The 18,830-nt window shown below is 29.7% G+C and overlaps 1 protein-coding gene across 6 annotated transcripts; it reads left to right on the forward strand.

The window, feature by feature from the left end:
• Positions 1-12,170: 12,170 nt before the first annotated feature.
• LOC137807246 (protein ROLLING AND ERECT LEAF 2) lies at positions 12,171-17,064 on the forward strand. 6 transcript variants are annotated; one of them, XM_068607759.2, is made up of 6 exons: positions 12,182-12,284; positions 12,381-12,421; positions 12,964-14,159; positions 14,547-14,758; positions 15,355-15,578; positions 16,002-17,064. In XM_068607759.2, exons 3-6 carry the CDS (start codon positions 13,052-13,054, stop codon positions 16,696-16,698), a joined length of 2,241 nt encoding a protein of 746 aa, XP_068463860.1. In that variant the 5' UTR covers positions 12,182-12,284; positions 12,381-12,421; positions 12,964-13,051; the 3' UTR covers positions 16,699-17,064. The 6 variants fall into 6 exon arrangements, with proteins under 6 accessions (XP_068463859.1, XP_068463860.1, XP_068463862.1 ...); XM_068607761.2 differs by having other exon boundaries at positions 13,034-14,159; XM_068607758.2 differs by lacking the exon at positions 12,381-12,421 and having other exon boundaries at positions 12,171-12,284.
• Positions 17,065-18,830: the final 1,766 nt, after the last annotated feature.

Here is an 18,830-nt window from a genome sequence, read left to right on the forward strand (position 1 = left end):
ACTTACTCTGTTTAAAAATCTGATCGGGTAGAACTGTTCCTTAACTCCTCAGCTACACCGTGGTATGATCAGATTCTAAAATAGATGAGGATTAGGAGAGAAAATTAAGAGAGAGGGAGAGAAGAGAATATGGAGATAGAGAGAGAAAGAAGAAAAATCAAAGAAAAAGGATAATGTAGTGGAAAGAATGTTTCTATTGGTTTTTAAAAAAGACACGCTCTTACAAAAGACATTTTAACGCTCAAATAAAAAAAAATAGTATACAATTATTAAAGTATTGATTACTATTAAATGTGTACATTTATCTCTTTTTAAACATGTATTTATAGGAATAATTGAATAGGAATAATCGAATGTTTGTATAGTGGATTAAACACAGCTTACCGAATTCTCTGTGTTATATATGTGTTATACCTGATTGATTTTCATTAAACAAAGTTTATCTTTATGTGGTAAACCGTGTTCATTCTTCAAACGATTTGGTCACTTATGAAACATAAATAAAGGTATAATATACACACGCATATATATATGTGCATTTTTATATTTTAGTAATTTTGTATTTTAACATTTATTAGAATAATTAAGTTTTAAATTTTGATTATTGCAAGAAAAAAGTGACCCACATATGTGTATAGGCAGGAAATGATTGAGAAGGAGTGATGCAGTTTGTCTAAAATCGAAGAAGTCAAAATTCACAAACCAAAGTTACAAAATGGTGGCATTCTTAAAGGGCAAAGCATTAAAATTAGTGGCACTACATGTGGATAGTGAGTGGGCCACATGACAATTGTTCAACATTGCGCAGTGCACAAGTGTCACCAATCCACCACACTTTTTCATCTAAATTTGTGGCTTTGCATAAAGGACATAACATGGTCAAGATGCACCATTGTAAGAAAAACTTTTAGTGTTTGATTCCGTGTTTAAATTTTATATTTACATTCCAAATATGAAAAATGAAAATTATTTAAGGTAAGTTCAATTTAAATGTGAAACGTATTTAAATTAATCCGACAAAAAAAAACATATATTTATAATGGTGACTGTGTCCTTTTTATGTGTGAGAAAGGGAGTGGTGACAAAGATGGGAGACACTGCAATCCAATAAAAGTGATGTGTAGGGAGAAGCACGTCACGTAATGTGGTGCATTTTGCTGAATCACCTCTCCATTCTCATAACCCATCCATCATTATTTCTTGGACAATCAATAATGCTCCCTCTTTTTTATTCCCAACCAAACAATACTTTGACTTCACAATCGTTTTTATCAAATTAAACATGAGACATAGAAAGCCAAAACCAAATCATTTCATTGGAGAGACTGCTTTCATTGGTCCTTTTCTTTGTAAATTACCAAATTCATTTTCTTTTAAAAAAAATCAAGAACAAATTATCTATGCGCATGCAGTACTTACATTGTAATGTGTTCAATAAATTAAAATGTTTTTACACTGTTATATAATTATTGACAAATGCTTCCAACACCCAATCATTTTTAACCTGCACCCAACATATTTTTTTAATTTCTAAAAATACCCTTAATTCCAGAAATAAAAATTCGAAATTAAAAATAATATATTCTGGAAAAATAAATCCGAAAGTGGTTATTGAGTTTCGGAAATAAAAATCTGGAAACAAAAATTAAAATTCTATTTTGGAAAAAAAAATCCAGAATTGAAAAATAATACATTATGGAAAAGAAATTATTGTGTTTCGGAAATGAAAATCCAGAAAAAAAAAATGAAAAACCCATTCTGGATAATATAAAATTTCGTTTAAAAAAAAAATCCAGAACACATATTTTAGAAATTTTTTTAAGGACAGTTTCGTCTTTTCCGTGGAATCGGGTGGGTGCAGAAAGCAATTGCCATAATTATTCTACATAATTTATTTTCTTAGTTTTTATTATATAATTATTTAAATAAATTTTAAGTATATAATAAATTTACATATTTTCAATTGAATCATTATTAATTTTTATTATACTGAGTGTCCAAAATAATGCGTTGATTTCTGTTGTCAATAAAAATATATTATTATTATTTTTTGTTTTTTCATTTTCAATTTAAGATCAAATTGTTTTTATTCTCTTTAATTTGTTTAACTTGTCGGTCAATTTATTATTAGAAATTTAAAAAAAATAGGTTGATGGAGAAGTTAAAAAGAGTATTAAAGAAAATAAGTAAATTAATTTATAAGTTAAAAATAAATAAAAATAATGCAATAATCATGTCGTTAACGGTAAAAAATAATAAAAAAATATTTTGAACACTAACTAAAATAATAAATAATTAATAAACACAACTATTAAGTTTTCAGAAATTATATCCATGGTAATTTATGTGGATAGTAGTCTTTGATTGAATTACAGTGTAAAATTTAAGTTGATTTTTCTGTCTTTAAAACTTCGCTGTTAAATATAGCTTACAGGTGTACATTATTCATCATAGGGCATAGACACCCAAGTGTAAAGGTAGTGAAGGTTGATACATTTCTAAAGTGGTTTTTATGACTTTATACATATTAAACAATGTTAGTAGGTTTCTTTATAAAAAATAAAAAATTAATTTAGTAGTTTTTGCATGCCGAAATTATTTTTTAACAAAATAAACGTTTCACAATGTTGGGGTGTTGGTGATACAGCCCAGTGAAAGATAGAAAAGTTGGGCTGGACTCTGTGCAGATAGGCCCATACGCTATTGGGCTTTAAATGACATTTATTCAGAACAAAAATAGTAAAAGCAATAAAATCTAAAAATTTAATCTTCATTTTGTTCACAAAAATTTGAAAGTGAGAAAAAAACTATTTATGATCTCACTCAAAAATATATAATTATTAAAAACGAAAATGGAAACAAGCCGAATAATACTTTACTAATCGTGCTACAGTCCCATTTAGAAAACACACCTCACAAGTACTTTCAAAATTGATATCTATATAGATCCTTTCTTTTTATAATATAAGATAAAAAAAAATAAACTATTATACACCAATTAAGATATTAAACCCGTTAAGACTTGGCACAATGTAGTTATTGATAATGAGGTGATAAATGATGCAAGAGAATATGGTTTAAAATGGACCTACCCTCGTATAAACTAAGTTTTTATTGAATATGTTAAAAAAATGGGTTTTGACAATAATGGATGGAATTCACTAAGGAATGGTTGGAGTTCAACTTTTTATCGATATCAATAAACGGTAGTCTAATTGTTGAATTTATAATGAAGAGATGATTGATGCAATTATTATTTTTATTATTATTATTATTGTTATCATTTCTATTAATTATTGATATGTTGTTAGAAGGTATAGGTTGCGTAAGTAAAAAAAAAAATCTATCAGGAAGACTTTATTGTCATATTACCATCATTATTATTATAATAGTTATTATTATTAATGTTATTTTTATTATTAAGGTTAATTATATTTTTTCAGGTGTTTCAAATTTTAGATCTTTTGAATATTTATATTAAAAAATTATTGTAATGAGTCATTTTTAGTTTTTTTTTTTTACGTGATACTATTTTCAGTGTGAAGTAAAATGTTTGAATGTTTCATACTTGTAGTCAATATTGAAACTCATTATTCATTTATTATTAAACAAACACTGACAAAAATTTATTACAATAGTTTCTTTATTATAAGTACCAATGAGATATAAAATATAAAAAAAACCAATTTTACGTGAAAGTATGACGAAAAACATATTTAACCATATCATTATTAATAATATTAATATTTGAATTTCGATTTTAGAATAAAGTTTGGTTTGAATTTCAAATTGTAAACCATGCTTATGATTTAGATTTGAGAAACTTGTTAGAGAATGAAAATCAAAGCAAAACATTTTATACATTTAGAATCCAAAGCATAATTTTTTATTTATTTTAATTTCATCAAAAAATTAATTAAATAAATGGTTTAAAATATCCACCATTTAAAAAATTATCTATAGTAACCACATTTTAATAACCATTATTTATATTAAAGACAACTTAATTAAATATAATTTAAAATACTCACAATTAAAAGACACATTTTATTATTTTAGATCTCACTTTTTTAATATAGTTTATTATTTTTTAATGGTCATTTTTATAAAATTGTGACTTAAGCATCTATGACCCAAAAATATAGTCTACATTTATTCACAAGTCACATTTATAAAAATATTTTTTTCAATTTTAGACCACATTTATATACATCTAATCACTTTTATATCACAATTTTATTATTTAATCTATACATTCTAAAAACACTTAAAAAAATGTTATATAACTAATTAGCGATTTTATGAAAGTAGTACTTCTAAAATTGTTGTTTTATCTATATTCATACCATGGTTATATCTGTCTGACTTAATTCAGTGTTATTTAAAAAAAAAAAAATAGTGTATTGAATTAACTGTGATATGTATGTTTAATTCTGAAAGTGTGAATCATACTCTCTTTTTTTTCAAGCAGGAAAACGGTTTGGGTATGAAAAACATGCTATAAAATCCATAGAAGTACATTCTTGGCAGCATAAACAAAGAAGGGAAGATCATTATGGTTCGTCATTTTCGTTAGAGTGAAATAGATGTGCGCTGGAAGAAAAATGATTTTGGGGGAACCACATCATTCAACAAATCAAGATTCTTTTTTGGAAATTGTGCAAACGAAACAATAATGCACAAAGTCCTATGTTTTATACAATGGTTGTTCAATCCTGATTTGTGTATGCATAAGTGTTTAATACAGTGAAAAACTAGAGGAGATGCATAAGATAAAAGTTTCACATCAAATTAAATATGAATTGAAAATTTTACATGAAATAAAAAAGTAGCTTATATATAAAAAAAAAGCTCACAAATATATTATTTTAAAATTTGGAGTTGAAGAAGTTTTAAAAGATAATTATTTTTTAATTAATTTTAAATATTATGGCAAAATAATTGTCTCTGTAGAGAATTTTATAAGAAATTAAAATTTTATAATTTCATAAGAATATTTAGTTGTATAAAATTGTAAAGTCCGATAAAAGCGTTTGAACCAATTAATAAAAAAAATCAAACGATCTATAGTTGAAGGCGTATGAGAAGTTGTTGGATTGAAAGTAAAAACATTCGAATAATTTGAAATAATAAAGATAATAATATATGATAACAAAAAGGTATTAAAGATTATAAAAATATTGATGTAACAACTCATATAAGCTGCTTTATACTCCTTAAGATGTTTACGTAATGTTCAACTTTTTCTAATCCTTTCTATTAATATGGTCTAGTCTGATGATGTTATAAGAAAAAAAATTAATAAAAAGTATTTAATGAGGTTAATATAATTTTTAAAATTTATTTTTTTAATATTTAATTATTTTAAGAAAATCAAATATCTCTAAAGTTTTCAAAGTATTACTATTGTTTACAGAAATATTATATAAATTATGTAATAAAGAAGAAGAATAATTCTGAAAAGATGAATTATTAGTTTAAATAACTACATCCAAAAGTGTGATAAGGATTGCAGTCACGAGTTATCAAAAGAAGAAAAAAGAAATAATAAAATAAGAATTGCAGTCATGTGATGATGTTGGGGTGGGATTGAAGCATGTGTGACATAACGTTATATGGAATCTTTGTCGTTCCTCTGTTGTTGTGTTGACCTATTGATCATAGATGAACAAAAATAAGGTAAAAAGAATATTGCAACCTATCTAAAAATAATAGAAATGAAGGGAATATAAATGGAAAGTTTTGTCGTTTCCAACCCAGAAAACCCAAAATCAAAATATCAAAAATTTGTTAAAACAAGAAACCCACATACCTTTTCTTGGTGATGCTTTCTCACGTTTCCCACTTCCTTTGGACTTCTCACAAATCCTATACTCCTCTCTCTGTCACAAATCCTCTACTCTTCTCTCTGGTGCAAATCGTAATGTTCATTGACAAATCCATGCTACCAACTTACTTCACATTTCACATTTTCATGGTTAACAAAAGTGTTTATGAACTATATATCACATGGTTAACAAAAGTGTTTATAAACTATATATATCACAGATATTATACCACACCAGACATTTTATATAATTTAAAAAATACTTTTAGATCTTTAACAATTCTAATACGAGTGTCATACATGTGTCAGTGTTGAACACTGACACACCTTTTAAGAAGCACGACTGAGCCTCATAGTCTATAAACATTGTCGAGTATGTTGTTTGACTCTAACACTCTTCAAGGAGTGAAAAACTTCACTTTTATAAGCAGTGATGACACACATTTTCTTTCTAGCTTTTTAATAAGGTCACCAAAGTAGTTACCGTAAAGTCTATCTATGATGTGAAGCAAAATTGGTAAAATCTCTTACCTAACATCTTTTTCATTTTGAAATTTTAATTGGAAAACGTTAATGGAGATCTTTTGTTGTCATCTTAGTTTAAAATATGATATTCTTTTCTTTTTTGTTTTATATGATTTTTTTTCGTTAAAATCTATATTTTTTTTTACAATATTAAACTTGGACTATTCATACTCTTTCTATTTATGGTTTGAAGTTTATCTTTTTCCAACAAAATACTTTAACATCAACATATTAAGGTTTACCATCTTTCTTTCTATTGTATTCAATCTTTACTGTTTCAATAAATATATATATATATATATATTTAATTTTTCATCACATCTTTCTATCAAACCACTTTGACTTCAATCACAATATGTAACTATCGAAAAAGTCAATTCACTTCATAAAAGAATCAACTCTTGAAAAAGAAAATTGAAATCTCATCGTTATAGACTTATTCGATTGTAGTTTGTGACAATTTTCACTTAATAAAAGTTGTTATTGTTGGAGATCCCATATCGACTAGAGATTAGAGCCTTTCATTGTATATAAGTGGGTGCAAACCTCAACCCTATGAGCCCGTTTTATGGGGTTGAGTTAAGCTTAAAGTCCACTTCGTAATATGGTATCAGAGCCATTTCGAGCCTATCCTAGCGAGTGTTTGTGTTGGGCCTATCGTGCCACCCGCTATCGGGCCGCTATCGGACCACCCATAATATATAGTCCCACGCACGAGCTTCTATCTATCACTCTCGGCGTGAGGGGGGTGTGTTGGAGATCCCACATCGGCTAGAGATGAGAGCCTTTCATTCTATATAAATGGGTGCAACCCTCAACCTCATTGAACCAGTTTTATGGGGTTGAGTTAGGCTTAAAGTCCACTTCGTAATATGGTATCAGAGTCAGGTTATTTTCAATAGAGGTGGTTTTACAAGACAAAAGGGGAATATATCCAAATATATTTACCTCATAAAATGATTATAACACTTCTTTGTAAATCAATGGTCTTCTAAAATGATTAAAAGTATTCATTACGAGGGAGTTAGAATTCATACTTTAGTAAGGAGGATTCTAATTTACAAATTCAACAAAGAAATTGTCTAGGATAATGTCTATTTTATTCAATCTTTAGTGTTAGTGTTATAGAACCCTTTATTATTCTTAACAAATCAATTTTCATTTTCTTTTAACTCTGTGTTTGGATCAAGTGATGTGATGAAGGTGATTTATCTTGTCTATGTTCGTGTTTGGAACAATTGATTTGCATGAAAAGAAAGACGGAGGAGGGGGTGGGGGTTGCACCCATCTCACATGCGAGGAAAAGAGACGAATTGGAGGGTGAGATTGAAGAGTTTACCCCTGCATAGAAGGTGATTGATGTTGTGCATGAGAGGTATTTCTTGAAGATTTGCATGTTGAAGCACTGGTAGGTATGTGGTGCACGGGTTGAAGAAGGTTGGAATAATTATGGGGAGTTTAATGATTTGGTTTGTGATTTAAAAGGTTGGGTTTGCATGTTACTAGGAGCATAATGAAGGTAGTTGAGTGTTTTGAAATAAAGGTATAATTTATTATGTATGAGGATATAATTGATTAAACCTCATATAATTGATTTCCCCTTTCCACTCTCACTTCATTCAAACAAAACTTAATTATTGGAACTTTATTATTACTATTTTTCTATAGCTAGCCATAATTAATACACGTAATCTATGTATTTGAAATAGATGTCTTTTTTATTTATTAACTAATATATATATATATATATATATATATTAGACATTTTTAACAGGATACAAATACTTAAAAAAACTTATCATCCTATAATATAATTAGTTATCAATTATATTGTAACAAGAAATTTAGAATATTGTAATTTTTAAATAACATGAAATTGGAATATTATAATTCTTTAATAATATACTTACAATGTACTAAATTTTTGGAATATTACAATACACAATATATATATATAAAAGATCATCTCTTAGAGAGTAATATTATAAAATTTTATTTTACTTTACGTACGTAAATGTCATTGTGCATGTCATTTTTTACGTGTTATTGTAAATTTTACTCTAATGAAGTTATTTTGTGAAACATACATTTTAATAGTTTTTATTATATACATCCACACACCCACAAACAAACAGAAGACATATACAAAGACACACACAATATGTCATATAATGAAAGAATCAAAGAATCATATTATGGAATTTTATTTTACTTTATATGGGTCACGTACTCTTCAATGCTAAGACCATGTTGGTGGTTACTTGGGACGACGACACGTCTCATATTAAAAATATAAGCAACATTTACATGACCAAACCAAAAAAAACAAAACATTTAATAAAACATTAATAAGTATTAAAGCCATGGGTTGATTCATGATGTATTTATTACAACTTTTAATATATTTTTGCTGATTTTAGCGATGGAGTGTTTTGCACGCGTACCACGTTCAAAGTTTAAAGTTTAGCGTATATAATTATCTGTAAGTGGTTTCATTAAAGCTTAAAGTATATAAACTTATACACAATTTTTTAAATTTTCTTAAAATAATAGTATAATATGAAAGTTATTGTATGCTATGAGTTAAGATATTTTAATAACATTCTTATTTTTATTCATATCTAATTATATAATGGTGTAATATTTAATTAACATATAAATGTATAAAAATAATCATATAATAATTTAAAAATATATATGTATATATAGATTTTAAATATTTCATATATTAAATAAGATATTAAAGAAACTAAATATTCGAAATCTTTATTTATTTATTGAGAAATTCTATCACCTGAAACATCATCTACTTCATTATTTTTTATTATTACAAATAAAAAAAAATACAACACAAACAACATGGTAAACTAGTTATTTTTAAAAATTTATAATATAAAGAGAATTTTAAATAACATTCATAAATTTATTAATGTTCACATATGTACACAAAGAAATTAAATGTTTATAAAATTTCATAATTATTATTTCTCATGTCAAATTTCTACTGACCCAGGTAGACAAACACTTGACTCTACTTCTAGAAGACTCGTGCATATACAATTGTCATACTACCTCGTTATGAATCCATACAACTATGTGTATAATAATCTCAATATCATATCACCTAGTATGACAAAGTTAATTCATATGACTTGAAAGATCATATTATATTTCAAACCGCACACACAAAATCATATGAACATCCTTCGACTCTCAACACTTGATAATCCTCATCTATGTGATTTCAATATATCAAGAGAATCAAGATACCTCATTTTAGACTAATCCCTAATCAATACACAACCTAAACAATCTCAACAACACGATTTTTTTCCCTAAAAATATTATGTCTTTATTAAAATCTATATTTCACATCTCACATTATCCAAAGTCACACCATTAAATCATACCAAAGCTTAGTGTACCTGTATGGATAAAGAGGGGCCTAAATAGTACCTGGAACTGGTTGTACAATTGTTGATGTGTCGGTAGCCTCCTTACTCCTTCCTTCAAGTCTCCTCCTTTTGTTATCGGTGTTTGACTGAGGTTTATTTATAGTGTTTAGTCATGGGCCCTTGTTGTGATGATCCCTGATTTATAGGGAGATATATTGATGTCACCTAGATTTGGAATGACATAATCATAATTCATAGGGAGTTTCCACAACTGTCATTGTTGTCATTTATTGAGCGCCTTTAATAATATATATTAATGCGATCAGTCATCGAGACCGAGTGACATGGCTTGTCCAGAGGTCGGTGCTTCATCACAAGTTTGTTCTTAAAAGACGCATCGACGAGTAGAGGGAGGAGGAAGTATATAAACTGCCATTAGTCTCGACTTCTTAACGATGTGGAACTATATTGGTGGTAGAAATACTTAGAAATTCAAAAACACAAAAAAAATTCATCTAAGAATTATTTAAACATCTAATTAAAAGATTTTTCATTTATATATGTAATAAAATTCTACATAAAAAACCATAATATAAATAAACCAACCTTTTAAAAGATTTTTTTTTAAGTTTTTGTTTAATTTAAGCGAAAATCATATTGTTTGAGTAAAAATGGACGTGAGAGCACCACAATTTTTACCCTATTCTCGCTTTAGTGAGATATGTAGGAAAATGTTTCTAAAAACCGATTTCTTACTTACTTTTCAACAAAAAATACATTCAAACTTATATTTTCAAAAACATACAACATTAAAATGAAAATTATTTACTCAAAATGGTAGTGATACTATGTCAACATATATATTCATTATTTTTAAACCAATTTACAAAACATTTATATACATTCTCATACTTGAATAGAATTCATAATGCAATTCAAGTCAATTTATACTACCATTCAACACTTTCAATCTCAAGCAAAATACCTTCAATAACTCATTCAAATATAAATCAACATATTCACATTTAATTTCAAGCAATCCACTATTTTACTCATAAACAATCAATCCTGCAAACAAATTTTAGAATTGGTGACCACGTCACCCCCACATCAATATCTTCTAACCTAGGGTTCTATTTCAAAATAAAACTACCTTCCCTTACCTGCGAAGAAATAAATGTGCTCACAAAGAGATCCAATCCTACAAAGCCCAAAAATAGCTTAACGAGCACCACAAAGTTCAAATCAAAGATATAACAATATCATTAGGACTCTGAATTAACATGAACTAATCATGAAGTTAGAAAAACCACATACAAAGCCTATACCAAAGATAATCTAACACGTTCACAACTAACTCAAAGGAAGAAGGGACAAAAATAAATTTACTCTCTTTGAAACTCTAATCTGACAATCTTGTGGTATTCACTGCCAATAATCCAATGGTTGATTCCGATAGTGATAGAGGGGTTCAAAAAGTTAGAGAGAAAACAAAAGAAATAAAAAGAGACATTTTAGAAATGATTTTTTTAAGATAAAACCTGAATAACTAATTTTTTTTTCTATTTATATACTCTTTCTACTTTAATAATAAAATATATGTAGGTGTCATTTAAAATATATCACTCTTACTTTAAAGTTATTCTCTAGTTACTTACACTATAAACTTAAATATTTATTTGTGAGGAAAGAGTTGCTAGTTTGATTATTTTTATTAGTGTAGTTGTTATATTACTTTTCTTGTTATATGTACATATAAAAGTTACATTAATTATGATAATTTTAATAACTTTTAATTAGATAATTTATTTTCGAAACCCATGGTAGAACTTAAAACTCACTTATATTATGTTTTGAAAGATTATATCAATCTAAAATCACTTGATAATGTTTTTATATCTATTAAAATTGATATAACATATAATCATTAAAATATTTATATAATTTTGAACTATCTATTATATTTTATCATTATTTTTTTCTAAAATTTGACACATCAAATCAACATAATTATAATTCAATCTTTTAAACCAAGTAGACATAATTTTCTTTTAGGCATGTCCCGCTTCTTTCATTGTTGACATTATTATTTTTGAAAAAAACGTTTTTTTGTTTGAATTTGGTGAGGCTCACCAGGTCATTTTTTTAGCTATATTAATTAATTTTAAAACTAAAATTTTAAAATAATATTTAAGCTAAAACGTAACCAAAATTAAAAATTAAATTTTAAAAACTAAAAGTCGTTGTAACTGAAGTTTACTTATAATTTTAAAATATTTTGAAACTTAACTATAGTATATTTGAATTTGATGTAAAATAACTGAAAATTCAATTCAAAAGACAGTTTTTTCTCATTTCCACGAACATTTTGCCCTTAGTTGTCACATTCTTTTTAGTTATTGCTCTTTAAACTGTTTCTTTTTGTGTTCCCCACACAACACTGTTCCTTTCTCATTCTTGTTCTGCATGTTTTGACCGTTGTTTTTTCTCAACGTCTCTCTCTCCCTCTCTCTCTGAGATCAACGCCCCATTCTGAGGTATGCTCCTCCATTCACTTCACACTGTTCATCTCTACACTTAATCAAGCCAAACGCTTAGCTTTTTCTCTTTCTGCATTTGTTAACTATTCACAGCAAGAGAGTGAGTGAGCTGCATTCAGCTTTTGGTGAAATTGGTACCCTTCATCTCTTCTGCATCTCTTCTGTCATTTTTTTTCTCGGTTTACATTGATACCATTTCTACAATATCCGTAATCGTAGCTATGTAAATCTTTTACGCCGTTGTTTGCCCCTTAGTTTGTTATCTGAATACGGCCTTTTCTTTCTCTTCAGATGATTGAGGATTGTTTTAATATCTGCCCTTAATTATTTTCACTTCGAGACGTGTTCCTATTGAAAATTTAGGGTGGTTGTTTCTCACCTTTACCCAAAACAAAGATTCCCAAATGAAAAGTTCTATGCTTTCTTAATGACTCCGCATTGTGTTCTATGGAAAGCATGGAGGAACCTCCATTACTTGTTTCTATTGGTTAAATCTCTATTTACATTGCATTGCCCTTCTTAGACTTGATAGCAAAGAAAAGCATCTAACTTTATTTACCCTGATACTTTTCTTTGGTTATAATAATGTTTAATTTACTTCTTATTTGTTTTTTTCACTCCAATTCAATTTTTATGACATTCGTTGTATATGTTGAATTTTCCTGTTTGTGGACAGATTTGCGATAGATAAAAGTCTGTATTTTGATATTTATATCCATTTCAATGCAATCCTGAGATATTCATAGGAAAGGCATCGAGAAGAGATGGGATGTTCTCAATCAAGGTTGGATGATGAAGAGGCAGTCAAGCTTTGCAAAGATAGAAAACGTTTCATCAAACAGGCTGTTGAGCAAAGAGCTCAATTTGCTACTGAACATGTGGCATACATTCAGTCTATGAAAAGGGTTTCAGCTGCACTGTTAGGTTACTTTGAATGCGATGAGTCGCACCATTTGCCATTAGATTCATTCATGAGCTCACCTTCCACACCTGTCAAGAAAACCAATCCTCTTGGCTTCATTCACATAGCATCAAAATCCTTCAGCGCAACAACAATTGAGTTTGATCCCAAAACAACTTTGAAGGTGAATTACTTAAGGTCGGGTGGTAATCCAGCAATTTCAGTTGAGGAAAGGCCTCAATCGCCTGAAATGGTTCGGGTAGAAACATATTATCCCATGCACCAGTTTGGCACTGATGGTTGCTTTCCCATGCAATCCTCACCTTTGAATTCCTCAATTTTTGCTTATTCTCCCAATAACAGGCCTAATATCCCTCCTCCTTCACCTCAATATTCCCAATGGGAATCATTTTGGAACCCATTTTTATCATTGGACTATTATGGTTATCCCAACCATAGTAGCTTTGACCAGACTGGAATGGATAATGAGATCGGAGGACTGAGGCAGGTCCGAATAGACGAAGGAATACCAGACCTGGAAGAAGATGGCACTGAACAAGAGGATTTTGCTGTAAAGGGAAATGTAGCAGAAGTAAGAGCCAAAATTGATGTAGACTCTTCCAAAGAAGAAGTCACGGTTGAAGATGTTGATGAACGCAAGGAGGAAGTGCAGGGAACGGCTGCTGAAACTGAAACTGTGAAGGAAGTCACAGAACAAGCCAATGGCGGTGAATGTTTTCAAGTATCTAAAGCTCAAACTGCTGGTCAAGAAATGGCAACTGGTAATCAAGAAGCCAAGGAAGACACACCTGGTTTTACTGTTTATGTAAACCGAAGACCAACAAGCATGGCTGAAGTGATCGGGGATCTTGAAGCTCAATTCACAGTAATCTGCAATGCGGCTAATGATGTCTCCGCATTGTTAGAGGCCAAGAAAGCTCAGTGTTTATCAGCATCTAATGAACTGTCAGGTTTGATGGAAATATACAATTTATATTTTGACCTTGTTTCAAGTATTATTGTTATTGCATTCTCTTGCATTTCATAGTGTTCTGATTTGTAAGTCGGGCCTCAAGTTTCAAGAATGACTTTCATATTTGCTCTGATATGTTGTAGGAACAAAACATTTAGCAATGTTTGCGAAGCACTAATAACGTTTGAATTCTCAAGATTGAAATTTCTTTTCATTTCCCATTTCAAAAGTCAATCTACCATAATATAGAAAATGCGTTTGTCTTGCATAGAAATAATCTTACTTGTTCCCAAGTTTTCATTTGATTTTCGTGCTTCATTTTTCTTTCACTTACCCATTTGGGAGATTTTCAAGAATATAAATTTGAATTATTTTTCTTTTGCAGCATCAAAATTGTTGAACCCAATAGCGCTGTTCCGCTCAGCTTCTTTACGATCACCCTCATCAAGATTTTTAGTGACTTCTTCAAACACTACGGATGAGGATTTCGGAGGCACCGATGATCCATCAGAGGAAGATTGTTTGTTTTCTGCTAGTCATCAGTCTACGTTAGACAGGTTATATGCATGGGAGAAGAAACTCTACGACGAAGTCAGGGTATATTATTGAACTCTTCTTTTTGGTGCATTTATTACTGAACATCTATCCTTGAACTATTATCAAACCCATATTCATTGTAAGGTTATTTCAATACAATTCTCACAGTACATGCTTTGGTATAGATAATTGCTGCTTGAAATATAGCCTGTTGACTCTTTCCTCTGGTCGTCAATAAAAAAAATTCATAACCCTTTACTGGGCCAGCCATTGTTCAATTATCAGTAAGCTGCTGTGTAGACAATCGTTTGAGATGAAAAAAGTTAGTCTTCACTTGTAAGGTTGTCAATCCATCTATAAAAATTACACTTGTGATGGTTAGTACTAAATTCAAAGTACTTATGTAATCATCTAAGAGGTTTAGCTCTTGGTAATATGAAAAACTGTAATGCCTCTAATTGACAAGTATACATTTTTCTATTGATGCTTAATAGGTATTTGAAAAGAAATCACACAGGAGGCTAACTTTTAACCCTTTAATTTAATTCATTAATATATTTTTTTCAATCTCATATTGTTACAAGGTCAATGTTCTTATGATTGTTACAATTTTATAATGGGAAACTTAATGCTATGCCCACTTTCTTCTTCAACAGTCCGGAGAACGTGTTCGAATTGCATATGACAAGAAATGTCAGCAACTCAGGAATCATGATGTAAATGGAGAGGAACCCTCTTCCCTTGATAAAACAAGAGCAGCCATTAGAGATCTACATCCCCAGATAACAGTTTCAATGCACTCAGTTGAATCTATTTCCAGGAGAATTGAAACTCTAAGGGATGAGGAGTTGCATCCCCAGCTTCTTGAACTGTTGCAAGGGTACGTAAGAAAATCATTATTCCATATAACCTTATTTTCTAGTAAAACTACTGCTACAATTCAAAGTATTTTCGCTGTGAATATTCCAATTTGTCCTTTATGCTCCTCTATGTTAATAATGCTAGTCTTTGTTTGGTAACAGTACAGTTTGTTTAAGTTAAAAAAAGTTCACTTATAATTAATTTTACGATACTCTCTCTGTATATTAGAGCTATCAAGTTTACATAGCATGTACTTAACTTTGTCTATACAGTAAGCTCACATGATTATGTATCCATTTTGATGTAAAAACTTTGATCATCTGCTTCTTGTCTGGAGAACGTGTATGGCTATGCATGCAAGAACGCTTTTTGTGCAACGAATCAAATGCATGTAATTACAAATAAAGTATCATGTATGCTGATTTAACGTACAAACTAACAGGCTTGCCAAGATGTGGAATGTGATGGCAGAATGTCATCAGGCACAGCAGAGAACCTTAGATGAAGCCAAGATTCTTCTTGTTGACTCTGATGCCAGAAAACAGTGTGCCACATCACTATGTGATCCGCAGAGGCTTGCTCGTTCCACCTCCAATCTTGAAACTGAATTGAGGCACTGGCGAAACACCTTTGCGTCGTGGATCAGTTCTCAAAGATCCTATATTCATGCTCTAACTGGCTGGCTTCTAAGATGTGTGAGATGTGAGCATGATCAGTCAAAGCTAGCATGCTCTCCTCGTAGGTCTAGTGGCACTCATCCATTATTTGGACTTTGTGTTCAGTGGTCAAGGCGTCTAGATACCCTCCAAGAAACTGCAGTACTTGAAGGCATAGACTTTTTTGCAGCAGGCATAGGGTCCTTCTATGCACAACAGTCCAGAGAAGAGACTCGACGAAATGCAGTTGGATTAAAAGAAGATGATGAGAATATGAAAATGGTGGAAGTTGGTAATGTCGAAGAGGTGATGAATACTGAGAAATTGGCTGAAGTTGCGATTGAGGTGCTATGTACTGGTATGTCAACTGCTATGAGCTCAATGGCAGAGTTTGCTGTTGATTATGCTGAGGGATACAATGAAATTGTTAAGAAATGGGAGGATGTGAACTTACAGCAGATTTCTTGTGGAACTGATACATAGATAGAAAGATATAGAGGACTTATATTTTTTGGTTCATTTAAATAGTTTAGCAATGGGTGTCAGTTGAAGTACTTTATTGAAGGATAAGTTTAGATGAAAGGAAAATGAAGGGGAGGGAAAGATTTTGTGCCAATCTCTCACCATTGTTAGATAATTTTTGTAATTTGGGGAGGGAAATGAGAAATTTTCAATGTAATGCTCAAGACCGACCCTCTTTGTAATTTTTTAAGAACATTTTGAAGTTCTCTAATTTGGGGATCTTAAATACTCAAACAAGAGAGGAAAGTTATTAGTTAATTCCGTTTGATTTCCTACTTTTGGTTTTAAAATTTCTATAGGAATCTATTACTATATCTCATTAGCCGTCGATCTTGTGCTGTTTTGATGTCCACTTTTTAGCTTTTTGATGAATAAAAAGAAAATAGTTTGACACACATGACCTTTTTTTTAAACTCATAGAACATGTGCAATCCGGAGTTCATCCAGCACTCTTAAGCAACCATTGTAAATAAATCTTTGTCATTGCATTAATGTACAGATTTAACGTTAATAAGTACTAATTGCTTCTTTTAGGCACCAAGAAAAAAAATTTAGAGATATAAATCAAATTATAAGTAAAACCAGAAATATAAAGAACATTTAGAATGAAAATGTTTGAGAGAGGATGACACATGATTTATTGCCCTGAATTAAGAATTCAAGGAATAGTTTGTTGTGTGTGCATAGTAGAGATGAGAGTCAAATTTACCTGATATAGGAGGCAAGTGTGTGGAATAAGATGAAATGGAACTAATATGAGCTAAATTTGCATTGTGGTTGTTGGATTAATGCTATAAGAGCTTGATATTACTCAGGGAGAACATAACACCATGGATCTCATTTGTAGTAGATTGTTATTCCTTCTTTGAAATCTTAGCTTCACTAGTTAGAACAAAGTAGTAGACATAGGTTTCTTGTCATATAAGCCATGTCCAAGAAAAAATCCATATTTCCTGTGACTAGAAGTTTTCCCTCAACCATAAATGTTTTTCTTGTTCTTGGCATCAGAATTAAGAGGAAATTTATGCTTGCAAAAGCATATGTGCTCAATGTATGACCAGTACATCCACAAAAATTACAACATAAATATATACTACTGACAATGTTAATTGAATGTGTTTGATGATTACAAGAAATGTTCTATTCACGAATATTTGTTTTTGCTGAGTAACATGAGAAAATTTTCATGATGGAAGTCCAATGATTCATTAAAAAAACATGACAACAACATTATCATATTGATAATTGAGGCTATTCAAAAACTGCATAGCCTACTTTTTTCAGTCTTTTCTATGCTATAATAGACGCAACTTTGCAAGTGCATTTTACATTACATTGCATGTACAAACTGGATTTGGGAAAAAGTCTAACTTATGTGAAGTTTTGTCAAGTAATCAGTCATATAGAAATCACTTTATTTAATAAGTCTTTAATTACAAATCATAAATTTAGAGAAGATCACCTTATTTATTAAGAGAATACTCTAATGGATCGAAGGACAGAAAAAATGCACAATCCATGAAATCATGTTAAGACACCCTTTTCAAACCTTTATGGATGAACTCTTGCTTATTTTTTACACTTATTACAACCATTTAGAATTTGTTCCACATTGTTTATAGAATTTAGCAGAGAAAAACAAAGAGCAATACCAAGATTTTCTTTTGAATGCGATTACACAAAATTGTGAACATTGTTTTTGCATTTAGATAGATCAAGTTCACCATTCATTTTTGCTAGAAAAATGAATGCGCACAACAGCTCTCGAAATGAAGAAAAGAGAGAACAATAAGTGTCCTGTTTATTATTGAATTAGATAAACGTTTATACACAAGAATAAAGTTGAAAAAGGTAAAGAAATAACATAAAGGGGAGAGAAAAGGGAGCTAATAACAAATTATTATTGAGATAAAATTAATCTTAATAAATAAAAGAAAAATAAATTAATTTATTTGAAACTGGTAAATTTTTCATTTTTTTAAATTTATATTTAGACCCACGAACTAATCTGTTTATTGTGGACCTTTAGGAATCAATACAAACCTACAAAAATATTTTTCAAACTAAATTTATCTAATCAATTTAAAATGCGG

The sequence above is a fragment of the Phaseolus vulgaris genome, chromosome 3, assembly GCF_051622355.1.
Source record: "Phaseolus vulgaris cultivar YP4 chromosome 3, ASM5162235v1, whole genome shotgun sequence".
In the NCBI taxonomy this organism is placed as follows: Eukaryota; Viridiplantae; Streptophyta; class Magnoliopsida; order Fabales; family Fabaceae; genus Phaseolus; species Phaseolus vulgaris.